The sequence below is a fragment of the Calliopsis andreniformis genome, chromosome 3, assembly GCF_051401765.1.
Source record: "Calliopsis andreniformis isolate RMS-2024a chromosome 3, iyCalAndr_principal, whole genome shotgun sequence".
In the NCBI taxonomy this organism is placed as follows: Eukaryota; Metazoa; Arthropoda; class Insecta; order Hymenoptera; family Andrenidae; genus Calliopsis; species Calliopsis andreniformis.
The window spans coordinates 21,927,253-21,944,442 of NC_135064.1; the positions used below are offsets into that span (position 1 = coordinate 21,927,253).

The 17,190-nt window shown below is 44.1% G+C and overlaps 1 protein-coding gene across 1 annotated transcript in view; it reads left to right on the forward strand.

The window, feature by feature from the left end:
- The first annotated feature begins 1,056 nt into the window (after positions 1–1,056).
- Egfr (epidermal growth factor receptor) overlaps positions 1,057–17,190 on the forward strand; it is a 29,341-nt gene continuing 13,207 nt past the window's right edge. Inside the window, exon 1 of the mRNA XM_076374794.1 lies at positions 1,057–1,283. Within this exon, the coding sequence (XP_076230909.1) occupies positions 1,151–1,283 (133 nt within the window). The 5' untranslated portion in view covers positions 1,057–1,150. The remainder of the gene's footprint in view (positions 1,284–17,190) is intronic.

A 17,190-nucleotide genomic window follows, 5' to 3' on the forward strand; every position in this document is an offset into this window, starting at 1 on the left:
TGCTGCTCGGAAGGGAGGACTCGACGAAACCCTAGTCGACGTCATTTGTTTAAGTTGATCGTTGGCCGTCGCGGCCGAATAAGGCAACCCGTGTTCGCCGCTCCGCGGGGAGTGCGAAAGAACAAAGAAGGAGCGGCCAGAGGGCCTCCTGGATGAGATCCTTGCCTCGGGTAGGAAGATGAAGCTAGAGGGAGAAGGAGAGAGGGAGAGAAAGGGTACGGGAAGAGCAGACACCTGCTGTTCGCCGCATTGTCTTCCTCCCCTTCTTCTTTCCCCCGCCCTCCCGTCGCCTTTCGTCTTCTCTTCTTCTTCCTCGTCCTCCTTTTCTGCGTCTTCTTCTTTGGAACCGTTCGCGTTCGGAACAATCCACGAGACCCTTCGTCGGCCTGGCGGAGGTGAGCTGGCCGAGGCGACGACAAAACAATTGCAAGCGTAAAAGGCGAATAGGCGTTTTTTCGCGATCGACCGATCTATTTCCAAATCGAGGCGCACGGGCCGAGTATGGGAATCGATCCTGACCGCGCCAAGTCCTGGGAAGTCTGCGTGGCTCTGGGAAAATCGCGCTGGGGTCGTGTAAATTCAGTGAGGCGGTCATGACACAGCTATCACTATCCAGCTTCCTGTTTAGTGTAACATGCATTACTGTAGGCTATGCATTACATGTGATACATTAGGATATAGGTACCTACGTGTTAAGATATATACCAATTTTAAGCTTAATTTTAATGAAACACTTAATTGCTCCAGAACTAAATTTGTTAAAAAATGTTATTGAATCTCCTTCAAGATTCTAAAATTAGATACCTCATCATCAAGGCATAAATTAATATTAAGTCTAAAAGTTATTCTAAGCTTCCCCTATGGGAAATGTAGAATTCAATAATTTAGAAAAGTAATAAAAGAAAACAGTCGCATAAAAAAATGTCTAACCATGAATCGTTCAATTTTCAGATGAGAATCATCCTCGTGAGACGAGCCATGCAAGGAACACGGTGAAGAGACAGCTATGGCAGCAGCGGAACCGCGTATTCGAAGCTCTTCCGATCTTCTCCTTGCTCGTGACAGTCGAAGGGAGCACGAAGAAGTGGGAATCATTGTCGGGATCACCTTGGCAAGGTCCATGGGTTCGTAGAGGGCATGAGAGCTCATCATGTTCCAACACCGACACGGGCCACGAACGCTGTCGACCTGCAACCTCTTCGGCGTGACATTTCTCCTACTGATCGTCGCCGGTAGCTACGATGTGTCAGCGGATCTCAACTCCGAGTTCGTCAAAGGGAAAAGTGAGTTGTCTCGGTTACACTTCGGAAATTCTGCGACACCAAGAAAGGTCACGTTACAAATGACTCGAGTACTGTTAGATATAGTTTAGAAAAATAATTCTACATAGGGTATAAAGTGTCGCATTGACATGATTCAGAATGGGAAAGCCACCTCGAGTAGACATTATCAGACTACAGATAAGAGGAACAAGAAATGGTGTGAACCTCGAGACTCCTTGTTCTCCACAAGAACTCTCGAGCTTTCGTACCATTCTACCCCATATATTCTCTTGCACAATACGATTGCCATCGCAATTAAATACTAGCCTGGGAGTATTGACCGTTCGAGCGATAAGAAGCGACGAAGACGCTTGTTCACCGTTACCGATATCTCTCGAATTCAATCTGACAATGAGGCCTCTTCCTAGTCGGAGGGCCGCTAGTACATCATCGCCACCGTCTAGAAAAGTAGAAAGTAAAGCGTTGCGCCAGGTTTACGGCCGCGTGGGTGGCTGCTCGCCTAGCCGAGGGGTCCCTTTTACTCGAAGTACCTGGAAAGTACCGTTCTTCCCACTCGACTCGAGGAGGAAACTCTTTAAATCTTGCGTCTCGTTCCAGCGTCTTTCCGCTAGAGAAACGCTCGTCTCTCGTAGCTGATCGCGTGGTCGCTCGCGTGGCCGCTTTCGGGAACGCGCGTGTAGGTGCACTCGTGTGTAACAACAACAGGATTCCCGTGGCTGATGGTGTCTCGATGCTTGACCCACATCGAGTCGAACGACGCTCCTGCCATTCATCAGGTTCTTACTTTTGCTGCTCTCTTAGGTATTATTATTGGGACCATTTTTTGGACCACACGCGTGATTCTCTTCCTGATATACGATTGAACTTTGACATTGTGTATGTTGGAAGAGTTAGGATGTAATGATGAGCGTGGTTGGTACACTGGAAGAGTTGTGAAGGGATGGAAGGGTCGTTAGGTAATTGTCAGAGTATGAGGCATGCTAAATGCAGGCTAATGTACCTACAAGAACCTCTAGCATTGTCAAAGATAAAATTCTGCTGCTGAATTTTAATAATATTTGAGGTTTCGTTTTATTTACTTGATTATAATGAACTTATCATAAATATGGAATTAATTCACAAAAATTAGAGGCACGAAAAGTCTCATACCCTGTTAAAAAAGTAAATAGAAACCGCAATAATCACCAAGTAAAATCTCAGAGCACGAATTACTAACCAAGTAACCAGCAATACATAAATCATCCGCAATATGTATACTATATCTGATTTCTCAAGTAGATATATCCTCCTCCGCACAGCATCCTAATTAGACAAACACAGGATGATTCTCAAGAGAAAGGCAACGAGCAATTTCCACGAAACGTATCAAAGTAGAGATGCCTGAGTTAGAAAGCCTCAATGGTCACTCCAGAACGTAGAGCCGCATCTCGTCAAACAGATAGCCACCCAAGATCCCTGGGAGCGTCGTAATTTTAACAGATATCACCTAAAGTGGTCTCCATAAAGGTTTCCATTAACATGATACGCAGAGGTTGATACCTTCATGGCCATTAGGCGGCAGTAACTTACGCCGTGTCGCGCTGCACACTCTCGATTCCTTTCGATTCCTTTTTTTCTTCTCTTTGCTTGACTGAGCAGGAAGATACGTCTGAACGATACCCAACAAAAGCCAGAGTATTTTTCGGCGCAAAATTAAACTTCGCGGTAAATTAATCGTCGCACTTTATCCGTCTGAGCTTTTAACGCGTATCGTCGTATGGGATCAAACGTCAATTAACGTGGAAGCTTTAGGCATATGTCTCCTGTGAGAAAGTGGAAGGTCGACTTGCCTGTGAAGGGGAATGATTGCGGTGATGGAATAATTATAGACGAAATAATTTTCCTTCATTGCGTTATTCTGTATTAATTTCTAGGGAACGAAGAGGGAATTTATTATCAAAATATTGAAGGAGGTTAGTTATCTAATTATAATAAGAATATAGGTACATAAAGATCGAATCACTTTAGACATTGAAAAATGAAGTGGATTGACTCTGTTGGTAAGTCTGGTAAGAGCCCAGAATGTTTGAGGTTATTAGGTAGTCACAATATTTGCCAAATTTATGGGGATCGATTTCTCCCTAGTTAATGGGGAGATTTGAGCCTCGTATCTAAATTGGACTTACGGAGTAAGATAAATAACGTGATTAATGCAGAGACCCGTTTCACCATTTTCCCCATTTCTCTTTCTCCCATGAATAAAACTTTGGAGTGGCGCCTAACGAAGACATCGTTTCCACATCTGATAAAAACCAGTCACGGTCGTCCGTTCGCGGTTTTTTGCACGTCGAATCGATTCACGACGCGCTTTTAGCCACGTTCACTTTTACATTAAATGAAATTCGTGCTTCGGTTTTTACGAGAGTCGGCCCAGGCCTTTGATCGCGTCGCATTAATTCTGTCAACTCTGCCTCAACTTTCCCCTTAAGTAGGCGCCCGATACGCCGTCGATCTTCCGGATTACCCGCTAAGCTTCGCGTATCGCCTCCAGAAGGAAAACACGTGTCTACTAACAGCGGTCGCAGCTTCTCGATATTTATTATCGTACGGATAATCACCGGGTCTATCGAACGTCGAACGTTAATCTCAGTATTTTCGAATTTACATCTCTTATATAGTCGAATTTATAGCTCTCCCTAACAGGTAAATCCTCTGTGAAACACCTATTAAAGTTTTGTAATGAAGCCATAAACTAGCCATACAGCATGCCTCGAAAGTCTTCAAAATTTTCAGAAAAAAAGAACTAAATAAGCAATCGATTCATCGCTCCAGCTGGATTACACAGAACTTAAAGTGAGTACATACATACATGGGACCTTCTTTTCGCCAATTATTCCGCCATGTGAGTCGCGCTAATTTCGTTTCTGACCCGTGATATTTCACAGGATAGGGACTCGCCTCTCCGAATCCTACTCACAGCCTGTCCCAAACGAGTTCTCCTCTTATCAGTTATCAATTACACCACAACTCCTTGGGTGGCTCGTTTGGATCCCTGTTTCGTCTCCACAGAGTTTGTTCTCCCTTTTCGTGCACGCATCGCGCGAACCTCTGTGGTTCCTGCAGCAGCAAAGAGGAAGGAGAAGGTGGAGACAAAGGAAAGGACATGAACGCGACGTAAAATAACTTCGTATGTAATACCACTAGCCAGGACAACTCTATCGGCGTGTGTATGCGCCGGATCGGGAAGGGACATCTGGGAGGCATGCCTTAATTGACCGCTCGGAATATTGACGAGATCCCAGAGACGGATTGAGACGTTGAATTTCCGAGGGACGTTCCGCTTTTTTTGCCCGCCATGAAATATGACCGTTCAATATGCTAGGCAGATATTTATGTACTCGTGGGATTGCACCCGATGCAGGGATCTCGAAGAGATCGGGACAGGTTGGGACAGTAGACAGCGTTCTCCATTTTTTTTTTACCCCTTTGCTTCTTCAGCGTCGGACAGAATCTCTAGAGGACGGTTCATTGTTTGTCCCCACGGTCATTGGAGAACGCTTGTAGGTAACTAAGTCTTGGGGATAGGGGTGGGGAGTGCAGTGATGTCTAAGGGGATCTTTAGTGAAGGTCTTACCTTATGAAACGTAGAGGGTGTTGAGAAATTCTGGCTCGAGAGGGTTAGAGACCAAAATTTTGGTTCGAAAAGGAGAGATTCAGTGGTTTAACACGTTCACTGTCAGTGTTGAAATATTATTGATACAGCGTGTAATGTTTCGCGTGCCAGGCGTCAACTATCGTCAGGAAAATGTTATTGATGAACGGTGTGCCACGAATTCCTACCTTTAAGAAGCTACCGATACTCTGTCGATATATTATCAACGCCTGATACAAGAAAGATTACATGTTAAGTTGACAATGCTTCGACAGTGGCAGCGAACGCGTTAACGTCGAGGAATTGTCAGTTCTAGTGGAAGTGGATAGTATTAAGTCAGACGATGTTCTAGGTGAAATGAAATTCCGCTTTACCAACGTTCGTTTAAGTATCAAATTTCCCATCAAGAAGTCCATAACTCTGACCTATCTAAAGCCATCTTTCCGTCGAGGCTACAGAAGAAATGCAATCACTGGAAGAAATCTAGGAAATATGTAAAAGCAGTAGAAACTGAATTTTAATTCACCACAGTCGAATGTACTCTGCACCGTCACCCCCCACTGATTTTACAACCCCGTCACAGTTCTCTCACTGACTGTCTTCAACAATTACCCTAAAGCTTCTGTTATCGATGAGCAACCGGTTGTGTCAGTTGTCCAGGCGCAACTGCTGTGAAGAAGTTGAAGCGTTCGACGGATATACGCAGCCAGTACTTCAGGGGTATAATAAATGCCATCGGTAATCGCTGTTAAACTTTAGCCTGCTTCGACCAGCTATCGTATAAATGCCATTCAAAGTTTAATCGCATCGATTACAAGATCAAGGTATTTCTGACCGCGGTAATAAACGTCGTGTTCTCGGGCATACTTCTCTATTATTTAGACCTGGTCGATGTCACCATCGATAGCTACTGTCTCCTCGATCGTTTCACCATGGAACGGTACGTAGGCTGATAGATTTGGTTAATTGAATCGGCAAATTAGAACGGCCACGCGTGCTCGTTGCGTAAGCAACGTTGCAAACGCGATTCAATTAAAACGGAATTCCATGGAACGATTGCGCGCACCGTATAACGGATGAGGCGAACGTTATTAATTATTTTCACCCGATACCTGTCGCAATCTGCTCCCCTTCAGCAGAGGCGAACGACATTCTTGCTGACAGCCCTGATTCCGATGGTAACAGGTGCTTACTAATAATGGATGAAATTGGCTCGTTCGTTACGCGTCACGATTCGTTCCTTTTTTCCTTGTTGAGGAGTATCGATGAAGAAATTGGCTTGGGGGAACAACATTGTTCTCGCGTTCACGGATGAAAGTCGTACCATCGATTACATGGGGGATTTTTTGCGTCTTTTGAAAGGGGAGAGTTTGAATCCTTTGTAGCAGCAAGTGTTTCTTGTCTTGTGTTTTAAATAGTCTTTTAATTTCTTTGGAAAATTGATCATCGACTGGTATGGTATTAATATTACGACATGGCTCAGTTGGATTGCTGAGATTATTCGCAACTTTTCAGGTCATTAATTTCTGTAAATTATTCCTAAGTATTTTTCATACTAAATAAATATTAAAAATCGAGTCACTATAAGTGCTGTGACCAACGTTACACCAATTATCTATGGGTTAGAATTTCACCCTCATATCAGTCTTGTTAATTTTGAGCTAATTAACATATCAGCTAACAACTTCATATGCACTGTCATAAAAAGTATTATTCCCATCGTAGCAAAGAGATCTAATCGCAGAACACTATATTTAAACTTACTGCACTACCAAAGATCAAATAAGTAATGCTACTGTAGCATATCCTGAAGCTCCTCGTGCTACATTACTCCAGAATGCACGATTGTTCAGGTAGCCTTCCCATCAACAATAGAACAATCGTCTTTCAATATAGAAGCAACAAAGTGACCATTGATCAAAAGAATATATACCTAACGATCCACCCTGCTGCAAAGTGATCCATCGTTCCCAAGGTATTCTACAGCGATCTTCCGTAAAGTGTATCCAAGAAGAATAGATCTTTCTCCGTGCATCGGCCAGGTCAGAAGGTGGGGCTTTCGGGAAGTCAAGTCAGGGACCCTTTCGCCATTGCCTGACTGCTTGATGGATGGTGAACCAGCAGTCGTTCCTCGAGCAAACGGTCAGGCACCAGCAGGTCTAGGAACGAAATGTGGGTGGACGGCGGTGAGGGTGAGAGGCAATCGTGGGTGGATTTTTCATCGATCGCGAATCGAGAAGAGCCATAAAGAGACTGAGCAAGCGAGAGGGAAATGGATACGCGCAAACGAATCGGGCAACATCCCTGGAACGTGTGATAAAAGAACACCTTGTAAACGCGTTCAAGTCTCCTTCGAGCTTTGCTTTTCTTTAATGTAATCGAACAACGATTTCGGTGTAATATTACCTAAACCCTTTTTTCGTGTTTTATGTGTTATAAAACTTTCAGCTGTAGTCTTTGAGATTTGTTAATAACGATGGACAATTTTAAGTCCTCTGAGCTTGTAGCAGCAACCTTCACGTTTTTTTATAAACCATTTCAAAGAAACGTAAGCCACCAGCAACAAGGTTCTCAATTATATCACAGTTTTTATGGGAAAAACAGAAACGGTCCCGAGAAAGTGGCAAAAGAATTCATAGCAGTCATGGGAAATCGAATTTCTTGTCCCAGAACACACATTGTTTACATCAATCACGTGTTCTTGCTACAGATATCCTCGCGTGTTTCGACGACTTTAATTGCTCCGTAATCGCCTCTGTCGTTGAAATCCGCCGCTTGCATTCCGAGACTAAATAGCAGACCACGATGCGGTTGCGCGTAAACCCGAACAAGGTCGACAGATGTCCTCGATGGTGGAAACGGAATTCCAGACTCCGTGTTCGCGCGGTTTGCATTCAGGCCTAGCTTTCAAGAATTCACACGATGCAAGCTGCTGCTTCTTGCATTGAGATAATTCTTTAGGCCTCTCCTCTTCTCTGCAAGGTGAAGAAACCTTTGACGGAGTAACCCTTTCAGTTCTTTTACAAATTGTACTTAATTGAAAGGGAATTCAGTTATCACGGTGTAATAGTATGAAATTTTTTCTCAGCATTATGGTGTTACAACCTCTATAAGCTAATAACTGATGCAGTGGATCCATACCACTGTGCAAAACTAATTTCTATTCCACGAACAAATTTATAATAAATTACATTTTACAATACAGTCACAGTTAATCCAACCTACTCCTGCTAAACAATAAATACCGCTGCCACAGTAATTGAACATTAAAAATTAGTTCCCAGAGACTGAAACATCCGAGAGCCAAACCTCATCACCTCAAACTTCAATTAAGCTTCTAGACAGTGAATGAAAATAGTAAGTTGTACAGAGTAATTTCATCTCGAACTGAATTACCAGAACTAAGAGTGCCCATCTGCCTCATCATCTCAATCCGAAGGAATCCTGAACCTTCCCCAAGAGACCATTCGCAAACGTGACCGCGGCGAGAGTCAGGTACAAGGAGGAGTTAAGGAGTCCTAGATCGTAATCTCCTCTGGTCGTTTCCAGCGAAAAAACTGCCTTACCCGGAGGTAATCGAAACGAACATAAATCCAGAACAGCGGGAAGGAATCGGGAACTATTCGTGGGGCGTCGAGTTCGACGGATCGAACAATGGGCACCGTACAGAGCGGCCCTTTGCCAATTCAAAGGCTAATCCGTCGAGCAGCTGGTGGATCTGCTCGCGACGCTTTATCGAATCCTCTTCCATTCTACCGCGTCGAATGCCTCTAACGAGTTCGCTTGGCCGTTCCCCGCGAGTCCTCGAACTCTCGTTCCGATCGATCCTCGTGATCGGGACCCGTGGAACACGGGCACGCTAGGATCCTCCCCCTCGATCGATCCTCAGTCGCGTCCCTTCGTGGCGCACGATTCGAGGCGTGCTCCAACTTAAATCGACTGTCGAAGCGTGTCGAGATAAAACGGCTCGATAAAAGCAGCCCGATCCCCTGCAACTTCGATATGGCAGGTGCATAGTCACGGTACGCTCGTTTTTACGATCGCGCGACGGTGGCGAGCGTATTTACGGCAGATGACGCGGGGATAACGAGGCGGACGCGACGATAAAGAGAGTCCTGTCGCGGTAGTCGCTTTGGGAGCATGTTAAATTGTTATTGCACGGTGCCATATTCAATTGAGCAATAACTTGCCGCCTTTAAGCGACAAGTGGTACCCGACTGTCAGGCTTCTACGTTTCATCAGCCACGAACCCAGCTCCGCGCAGCGAGGGGTTATTGGAATTCCTCTGACGCGAAAACTTCGGGTTTTTCAGTGATAAGCTGTTAGAGTAGAGGAGACTCCTGTGCAGGATGCAGTTCCTGGTCTGTGCTGCTCCTTAATGGATTCTGTATTGTATCTCTAGGTATATTCAATTTTTTTATATTTATGATAGGAGTCGGAGGAAGTATTTTTGCAGAGGTGCTTACGTGCGACTAGCAAAAGGTAAAACGCAAGTTTACACTTTTTCAATCATTGTCAGACTTCAGGTTTAATAAAAATACTATGCACATGTATCGAGTCATTTCCCTATTCATTTATCTATGAATATATAAATAAAGCAGCTCTTTTTAATGTTTAGTCTTTTCATTTTGTCTTCGATTATAAAAGACAATCTAATGCACAGGTTCTGCACATTATTTGAATACTTCCGTATATTGACGTCTAAGTTTCATTCACCCCTTATTACTTCTCATTCCACTGACCTATAATTCTAATAGTAGGTGACTGAACCTACACAAACGATCGTACAGGATCTCAGAAAAAACACGCCTAAATAACCTTGAATCTCGATCTCGACACGGAAGATGATCTTGATCGGATTCCCACGAGCCGAGAAATTAGCATGTGTTGCGTGCATCGCGATCCATGGCGCCTCGAGATCGCTTCCAGAACATTAATGCACGTCGGGACGCCTGACACGGTCCACTGTCTCCAAGAGACTCTTCTCTGCCGCTCTTCCTTCTTCGAGCGGTCGGCCCCGAGAAAGCGAACGGTCAGAGGAAGACGTACGTCTCTTCAGGGGTGGTCGACGCCCGATACGCGATTCACGCGGGATAGATCGATCGCGAGGCATCGCGTTCTGGATCCACCGGAGCGATTCCCTTTGTAGGCGCCTGCTCGATCCGCCGCGTGTTAAATGTCAAACGTTCGCCTCGAGGAAAGATCAAGCGAACCGGATGGCGCGGCTACGGAGACACGCTAACGGGACTGTTCTCCAGACTCGCTGCGTTTCAGGCAAATAAGCCACATTCTTTTCTTTCGAGCCGTGTAAAAAGAATAATAGTGTGTGACGTTTTTTAACGAAGTTGTATAACTGTCCAACTATGGTGAAAAACGGTAACTATAAAAAATGTGAAATTTTAGTTTTTGTATTTTTGGATAATTTTGAATATACTGCATCTTGTTTGAGAGCGAAATAGTAGTAGAATATTTTTAGTAGATACTGCTGTTCTCCATAGTTGGGCAGGATTAGGAACAATGCATTCCAGGGGACTTCTCGTAGAACATGAGTAGTATATGTTTATATGTAATATATCTGTACTAGTCATTGCATTCCTGTTACTTATTTTATTAGCTGTTTTTATTATTTTTCTCTATGGAAAGGGCAAGTGTATAAAAGCTCATTTATGATACTATTAGCTGTTTTATTGTAATGATTCTAATAGATACCTATGAGTCTAGTATTACTACTTTATCAGTGTATAAACTCTAAAGATGAAATCTCCTCGTTCATTTTCTTCAACTTCTGAAATGATAAAATATATGAGCTCATTCCTCCACAAATTAAGTATTAAGACAGTCTATAAGAATAGTAACTCTCCATTATACTTGCAGATCTTCCAAAGCAACACTTTAGAATTTTCACGCTTACACTCTTGCTCCTTTAATAACACCTTATTAGATCGCATCAAGTATCAATCCCCCCATCACTAATGTTTCCGTTAACAGAACTCTCGCGAATAAAATTCGTGGAGGACAGCATCGCACACGTACACGCGATCAGATTATTAATTCCAGGCACCGAGGGGGCTGTTGAGCAACCACTTCCTTAATACCCGCACGAAATTAACAATTACCAGGAGATACGATCTCGTCGACAGCTCCGTGTGCGCGCTCGCGCGAACACTGTCCGCCGCGGCAATTAAAATATCCTGAGACGAAAATCTATGGGCACGGGATTTTCAAAAGGCACAGCCGAGGGAACGTGTCGAGTTTTCGTATCTGCGTGTTTATCTGCGATTCAGCGATTCCATAGGTATTACTTGGTCCATGGAGTGTGCAAAGCCTTCGGTCGTATATTAAAATTTCCCCTCGCCTCCCAGCTGGCGAAACAGACTCGAAGGGGAGAAGCAGATTGTTATCCGAGGTGCAACCTATACGAGCACGCTCGCCCGATCGTGAATCCGCGATCCGACGAAATGATTTATGCGCCTCGACTATCGATAATTCTGGATTCTGAAATCCTTTCGGGGGGTGAAAGGCACTTTCACTTGACGGTGATCGATGGAGGTTTTACTTAATGGTGTTTCGTTACCAAAATTGTTCTGTAAGGTTGAGGTGGGTGGGTGATTATCTTTAATGAGAGTTAAGATCCAAAGAAATGAGTGAATTCTGCATATTATTTGCATTTGGATAGTCAGGTTTAATAGGTATGAAGAGACTGTGGTATACAGGGCGTATTTGAGACTCTGATTTTGAGACGTTGGAGGTTCAGAAATGTTTTTATATCAATCCTTGCAATCAAATCGTATTCATGGTTTAAATTAAATTGTATGCTTCTTTTACCACGTAACCAAGATACAAAGTAAGCGAAACCTGTGAGATCTTGAATTTTAATGCCTACATTAAGCAAGGAAATTTCAGAGTAACCTTCAGTGTTGCTATTATAATATAATCATTGAATAAAGGTCCCATTTTCGTGGAAATCTCGGTTTAAAAATCGTGTGACGAATTTTTGTTCCCACAGTAATAGCATATGCCCTGTGATATCTTAATTTTCTTCCGTCATTACCCGTGAGAAAACCCTGCTATGTATCCGGTGTCTTGAATTAATGTAACATTCTCGTATCATAAATTTTGCAACGCGTGTGAATCTCAGTGTATTATTTATAATAAAAAAAGAAACTTAATTTATATTCCACTGTCTTTATTGCATTTGTAAAGAGAGTCACTGTTATCACGGAAGATTCAGAGATGTTGCAGCAGAGTGACCTTGACCACCCCGTTTCAGGTGGGATGTACATGCATGACCTTCGACCATGAAACCAACTTAGATATGCATCTACTCTATTGTTAACTCGGGTCACTGTTTCAGCATGTTGACCGCGGACTAGTTCGCCTTATCTGTTCTTTGTCTTTGAATGGTAAATGCAGGAGCGATCAAACTGCCCAGTCCATCCCTGCTCCGAGTCGAATGTAGATTGCGCTCCCTCTTGAATCAGGCAGTCGAATCTTGAATGGCTCCACATATCTTTTACGATCCCAGGCGTCGTTCAAAAAACAAACAAGTAGTTTTACTCTGATCTATGAAATTTGAATAATCTATGCAGCGAGCCTGTGAAGGACCTCATGCTAAAGAACAGTGACATGAAATATAGTAGAACCTCGATTAACCAGCTTAACACAAGTGTCCAACCTGAAACACCCTTTTGATAGTTAACTTTATTATCTTCAATAGATCACTATTAAATCATAGTTCAAGTCTCAATTTATGTACTACTGTACGCTCATTGTTATTATACTGAATGACATTAATCCTCAATAAAAGAGACTGAGAATAACTAAGACTTAGATAACCGAGATTGTAAGATTGTATAGTACACTGATTGTTGTAAAGAATTATTAGTTTCTCCTGTATGGTTCACATACAGGGTGATCAGTTTATCTGGAAAGCCACCAAGTGTTGGCAGCATTTATTGTAATTGCTGTTAGCACCGTAAGTGCTGTTAACACTCAGTAGAGGGTTCACAGATAAACTGATCACCGTACTGTACTCTATATTTCGTTTCAATTCTTAGATCCAATATTCTCAGATGCTGTACCACTTTGACACCCCAAATTTTCGAATAACTTCAAGCAATCCAACCACCCCTTCAGCCTTCCACATGAAATATCCAACCATTCGAATCCTTCAGAAAATTTAAATAACATTCCCTGAAGGGCCTAGCAATCTCCAGAACGATATTCGGCCAGACAGATAAAACGAAGCCGCTGATACACGGGGAGTCAAAGACTGGGACGGTAGAAAATGACGTCTGCGAGCAGTGGCCGAGAGTTAATACCCTCTCGGAGGGCAAACGCGAGTTCGCGTGCCCTCGACGGACGTGTGGTTCGGTCCAGCGGCTGCTGAGGTTGCCCAGGTGAGATGAGAGGACGAGAAGGATCGAGAATGAACCACTGGCGGCGAGGGAGAGGACGAGGGAACGAGACGCGGAGAAACGCTCGAAGCGTCGAGGCAACAGAGAGAGAGCCTCGAACAAAGCGCATTCCACATGCCGTCGTTCGTTCCTTGTCCACGCTGCCCTCCGTACTTCATTTCGATTCGTCATTACTTCCTCGCGTCTGCCCCGAGTTATATTAACACGGGCGAATGATGAATATGGCAGAAAGGGCGAAATGATTCTTCTGGAACAACCGTGCCGGACGATCGAGCTTTCGGCTCCTGTCGAGTGCCTTTTGAAATTGGCGCCCTATATTTCTCCCTGCTGAAACTTGTTATAACGTATGTATGCTGTTTCTCAACCTACTCGGCCGCCTGTATTCATTGGAATGGGGAAAAAAGTTTTAATGGAAAGGCGAAGGAATACTTTGCAGCGATCCTTGGCTTACAGTCGTATGCAATCAGCTGATCAGGTTTATCTGAATTGTAAACAGAATTGTTATTGATGGAGTATAGAGTTAGCTCTTCTTAGCTAGATACTTTTTAACGAAAAATTCATTAATTTTATCTCCCTATAATGCAAAGTATTAGTGTAATTACAACTAATGTACGCACAAAATGTAATATAAGATTTCGCATATATGAAATTTAAGTCACAGCAAAATATGCATTCATATTCTTCAATTAATCTGAATGACAGATCTTAACTCTTCAGTGGTTGCATAACTTAAGGGGCGACCAGCATGGTAGAAATATCCCTTTTTACAAAACCACAGACGAACGTGTCGCTCTTTCGAATTAACTTGTTTACAAGAAGACGACGTTTTATCGAAGCGTAAAAAATTTATTAACGCTCTATCGTCACGGAGAATAATAAGATCCATGTTTTTACGAGAAACGTGTAAAGCTGGAGAACGATTAAATACGCTCGCACTGGCACGCATGATGGAGTTAAATCGATTTACGTAACCGTGTACAAAAATTGTTTGCGTAATCGATTATAGACCTGTGCATTATGCGTCAAGTGTTTCCTTTCGCCATACGTATTATTAAAGATAATTTTCTCTCGATAACCTCACGTTCTCCTTGATTTATATCTAGTATGTTCACAATGAATTTAAGGATCAAAGATTTTTAGAGTACCTCGAATAGAAAGTCTAGAGCTATGTAACCTGCGCAAATAACGCAACGACATACCAATAAGATTACGCTGTAAAGTTCCTGCCATTGTGATAAGTCATTTCTGTACCGAAGAAAAGCTCCAGTGAGAAGGAAAGGGAAAATAGTACAGTAGGATTTATTTTCTGACAGGTATTCGTGACTGCTGATTAATTTCACCGCGTTGTATCACATGTTTTCATCCAGTGGAAAGGCTGAAATAAAAAGAGAGAAGAGGAGAGGAAGGAACCTGGTGTCGATAGTTCATAATGAAAACGTCGAGTACATTTAATTAACTATGGAGTCTAAGTAATACTCGGCGCGAATTGGAAACGACTTTCTAAAAATATTAACGTTACCGCAAACGAGATACGAACTCGCGGAACCGTGACGCTTAAAACTCTGCAGGGACCCCTATCGATAAGATACCGCTCAGCACTATCACACTCAGGTTTCGAAACGCCTACAATTTTAATTGATTTACCCTGTATCCGCATTGTTTCCACCTACAACCAAAAAGTAACAAGAGCAGCACGAATATCAGAAGTTTGGCTTGAAAGGGGTCGTGACTTCTATTAAAACCCGCCCTCGAGGAGCTGGATCTAATAAGAAACAGCTCAAACACAAATCGATCAAAGATCTTAGCAAACCGTCATAAACCTTCCGAAGCAAAGAAACGAAATCACCAGAACGATCTCCAAGGACTACGATCGAGGGACGTAACGAAATCGAAAATGAAGGCGCAGGACCACGGAGAAGAGGGTACGTAGCGCAACCTTCGACGCGGTTGCCCCGCAGGGAGCGGAGAGGAGCTTAACCGCAGACTCGAAAGCAATAAACCATAAAGCTATTAATGTTACGCCCTGGGATGGTTATGCCACGGTTATAACGTATACGCACCACTTATATATCCTCGAAGGCTGTACTCTATCCTGCTGCTTGCTCCTTGGTCTTCTTCTCCGCTCCCCGAAGATCGAGAGGATCGAATGGAAGGCCGAGCTCCAATTGGACTCTATCAGAGATGACGAAGCGTTTCGGTCGTCAGGCTCGAGCGTGTTCGTAATCATTTTCCGCGTTGCTTTCGCCCCGCGAAACAGAGCAAAAGGATACGGAGCGCGATAATGGAGACTCGCGCTCGCGCGGGGATCGCGATCGAAAAAAAGGGGGGAATCGTCATTATGCGTGGCGAGAAGTGACGCAGCTGATCGACGGCGACCGCGGGATATCTGGAACCGGTTCCTGCGGGACCGCTCGATTTCCCTTATCGCGGACCGAACAATCGACGTGTTTGCTTTTCGAACATCGGAGGCCAAAGCTATTCGAACGTGGTCAGGTTCCGCGACCAAGGTTGTGCGGTAGAAAATGTGATTGCCTTCGAAAATTGCTGGATCGCGAGCTGTTGTCGATTTCGATGCGCCGTGTTTGCTCGAACGGTAATACGCAGAAATGGGGCTTAATAATGCAGTCGAGGTTATGGAAATATGCACTGGGAATGGGGACTGTGAGATATCTGTTCTCCACATTTCTTGGTATCTGTAGGTTCGAAGACAACGCGTTTTTATGGGAGGGGAATTAATGCATCTGCGGGGAAAATAAGGGAAGGCGATGAGAAGCTAGAAATATAAGAGGATATTTAGATTAGGTCTCATTAGTCCAGACTTCTAATAACATACCCAATGTAAAAGTAAGAAAATATGTAACATCAGTAAAGTTCTCCTGTTGAGTCTTTCAGGTAGTTTCCAAACGTTCAGATGACCCCCAGATTCGCAATAAAAATACTTTCAATATCAATGATCGTAAATGTTTTATTACTATAGACACATAAAAACTTCATAATACTCTCAATATGTATACATATACTGTCAGAATGAGTTTCTGTACACAATTATAAAAGGGGCATATAAATAAAAGTCTCTCGCACTCGCTCGAGCATCCTACCTCAACGATCTCCATCTCCCTCGCCAATCCCCCAAAGTCCCACGTCCTCAGCAAAAATATCCTTCCACGGTAAAGCCAACATCCTCCAAACAAAGAGCGCCACCGCCATACACATTAATTCTCGCCGCGACACAGAGCTTAAATAAAGCCGCAAGAAAGCGGACGTACCCTCTGTCCGACCCCATCCGCCGGTGTCAGGAGTCAGCGCTCGTAACGCTTGCCCTGGTCGAAGTATGGCAAACTCGTGTTTACATCGTGACTTTTATTAGAGAATCAGTGTCTCAGTGTTCGGTGCGGTACGACGCGAGCTTCACCTTGGAAGTGGAAGGAGCCCATTGTTCCACGGGCGTCGGGCCTCTCGCCCGGGACCGGTGTTCCTAAATTATTGTTTCCCCTTGGAGCTTCCAGTCCCGACCAGCCAGCCAGCCAGCCAGCCAGCGAGCAAGTCGTTCATCTCCACCTCCCCCTCGCCCCTCGTTCTCCTTTCTGGCGTCTCTTCTCACCAGCGATTTTTTTCCACGGGGGCCCCCGGTCCGCTCGCCTCGGAAGGAGCCCAGGCCCGATGGTTATTTCACGCGTTTACGATACCCGGTCTTTATTCCGTCGGATATTTTGGCCGAGGGGGCCAGCGAGAGAGATCCCGATCGGCAGGGACCGCGAGGGAAGAGGCTCCAACGGTGTGTATCGATGTTTACGAGGCGAAATAAACGACGTCGGCGGCGCCGTGGCCGCTGCCATCGGCGTGCGGTTATTTCGTATTA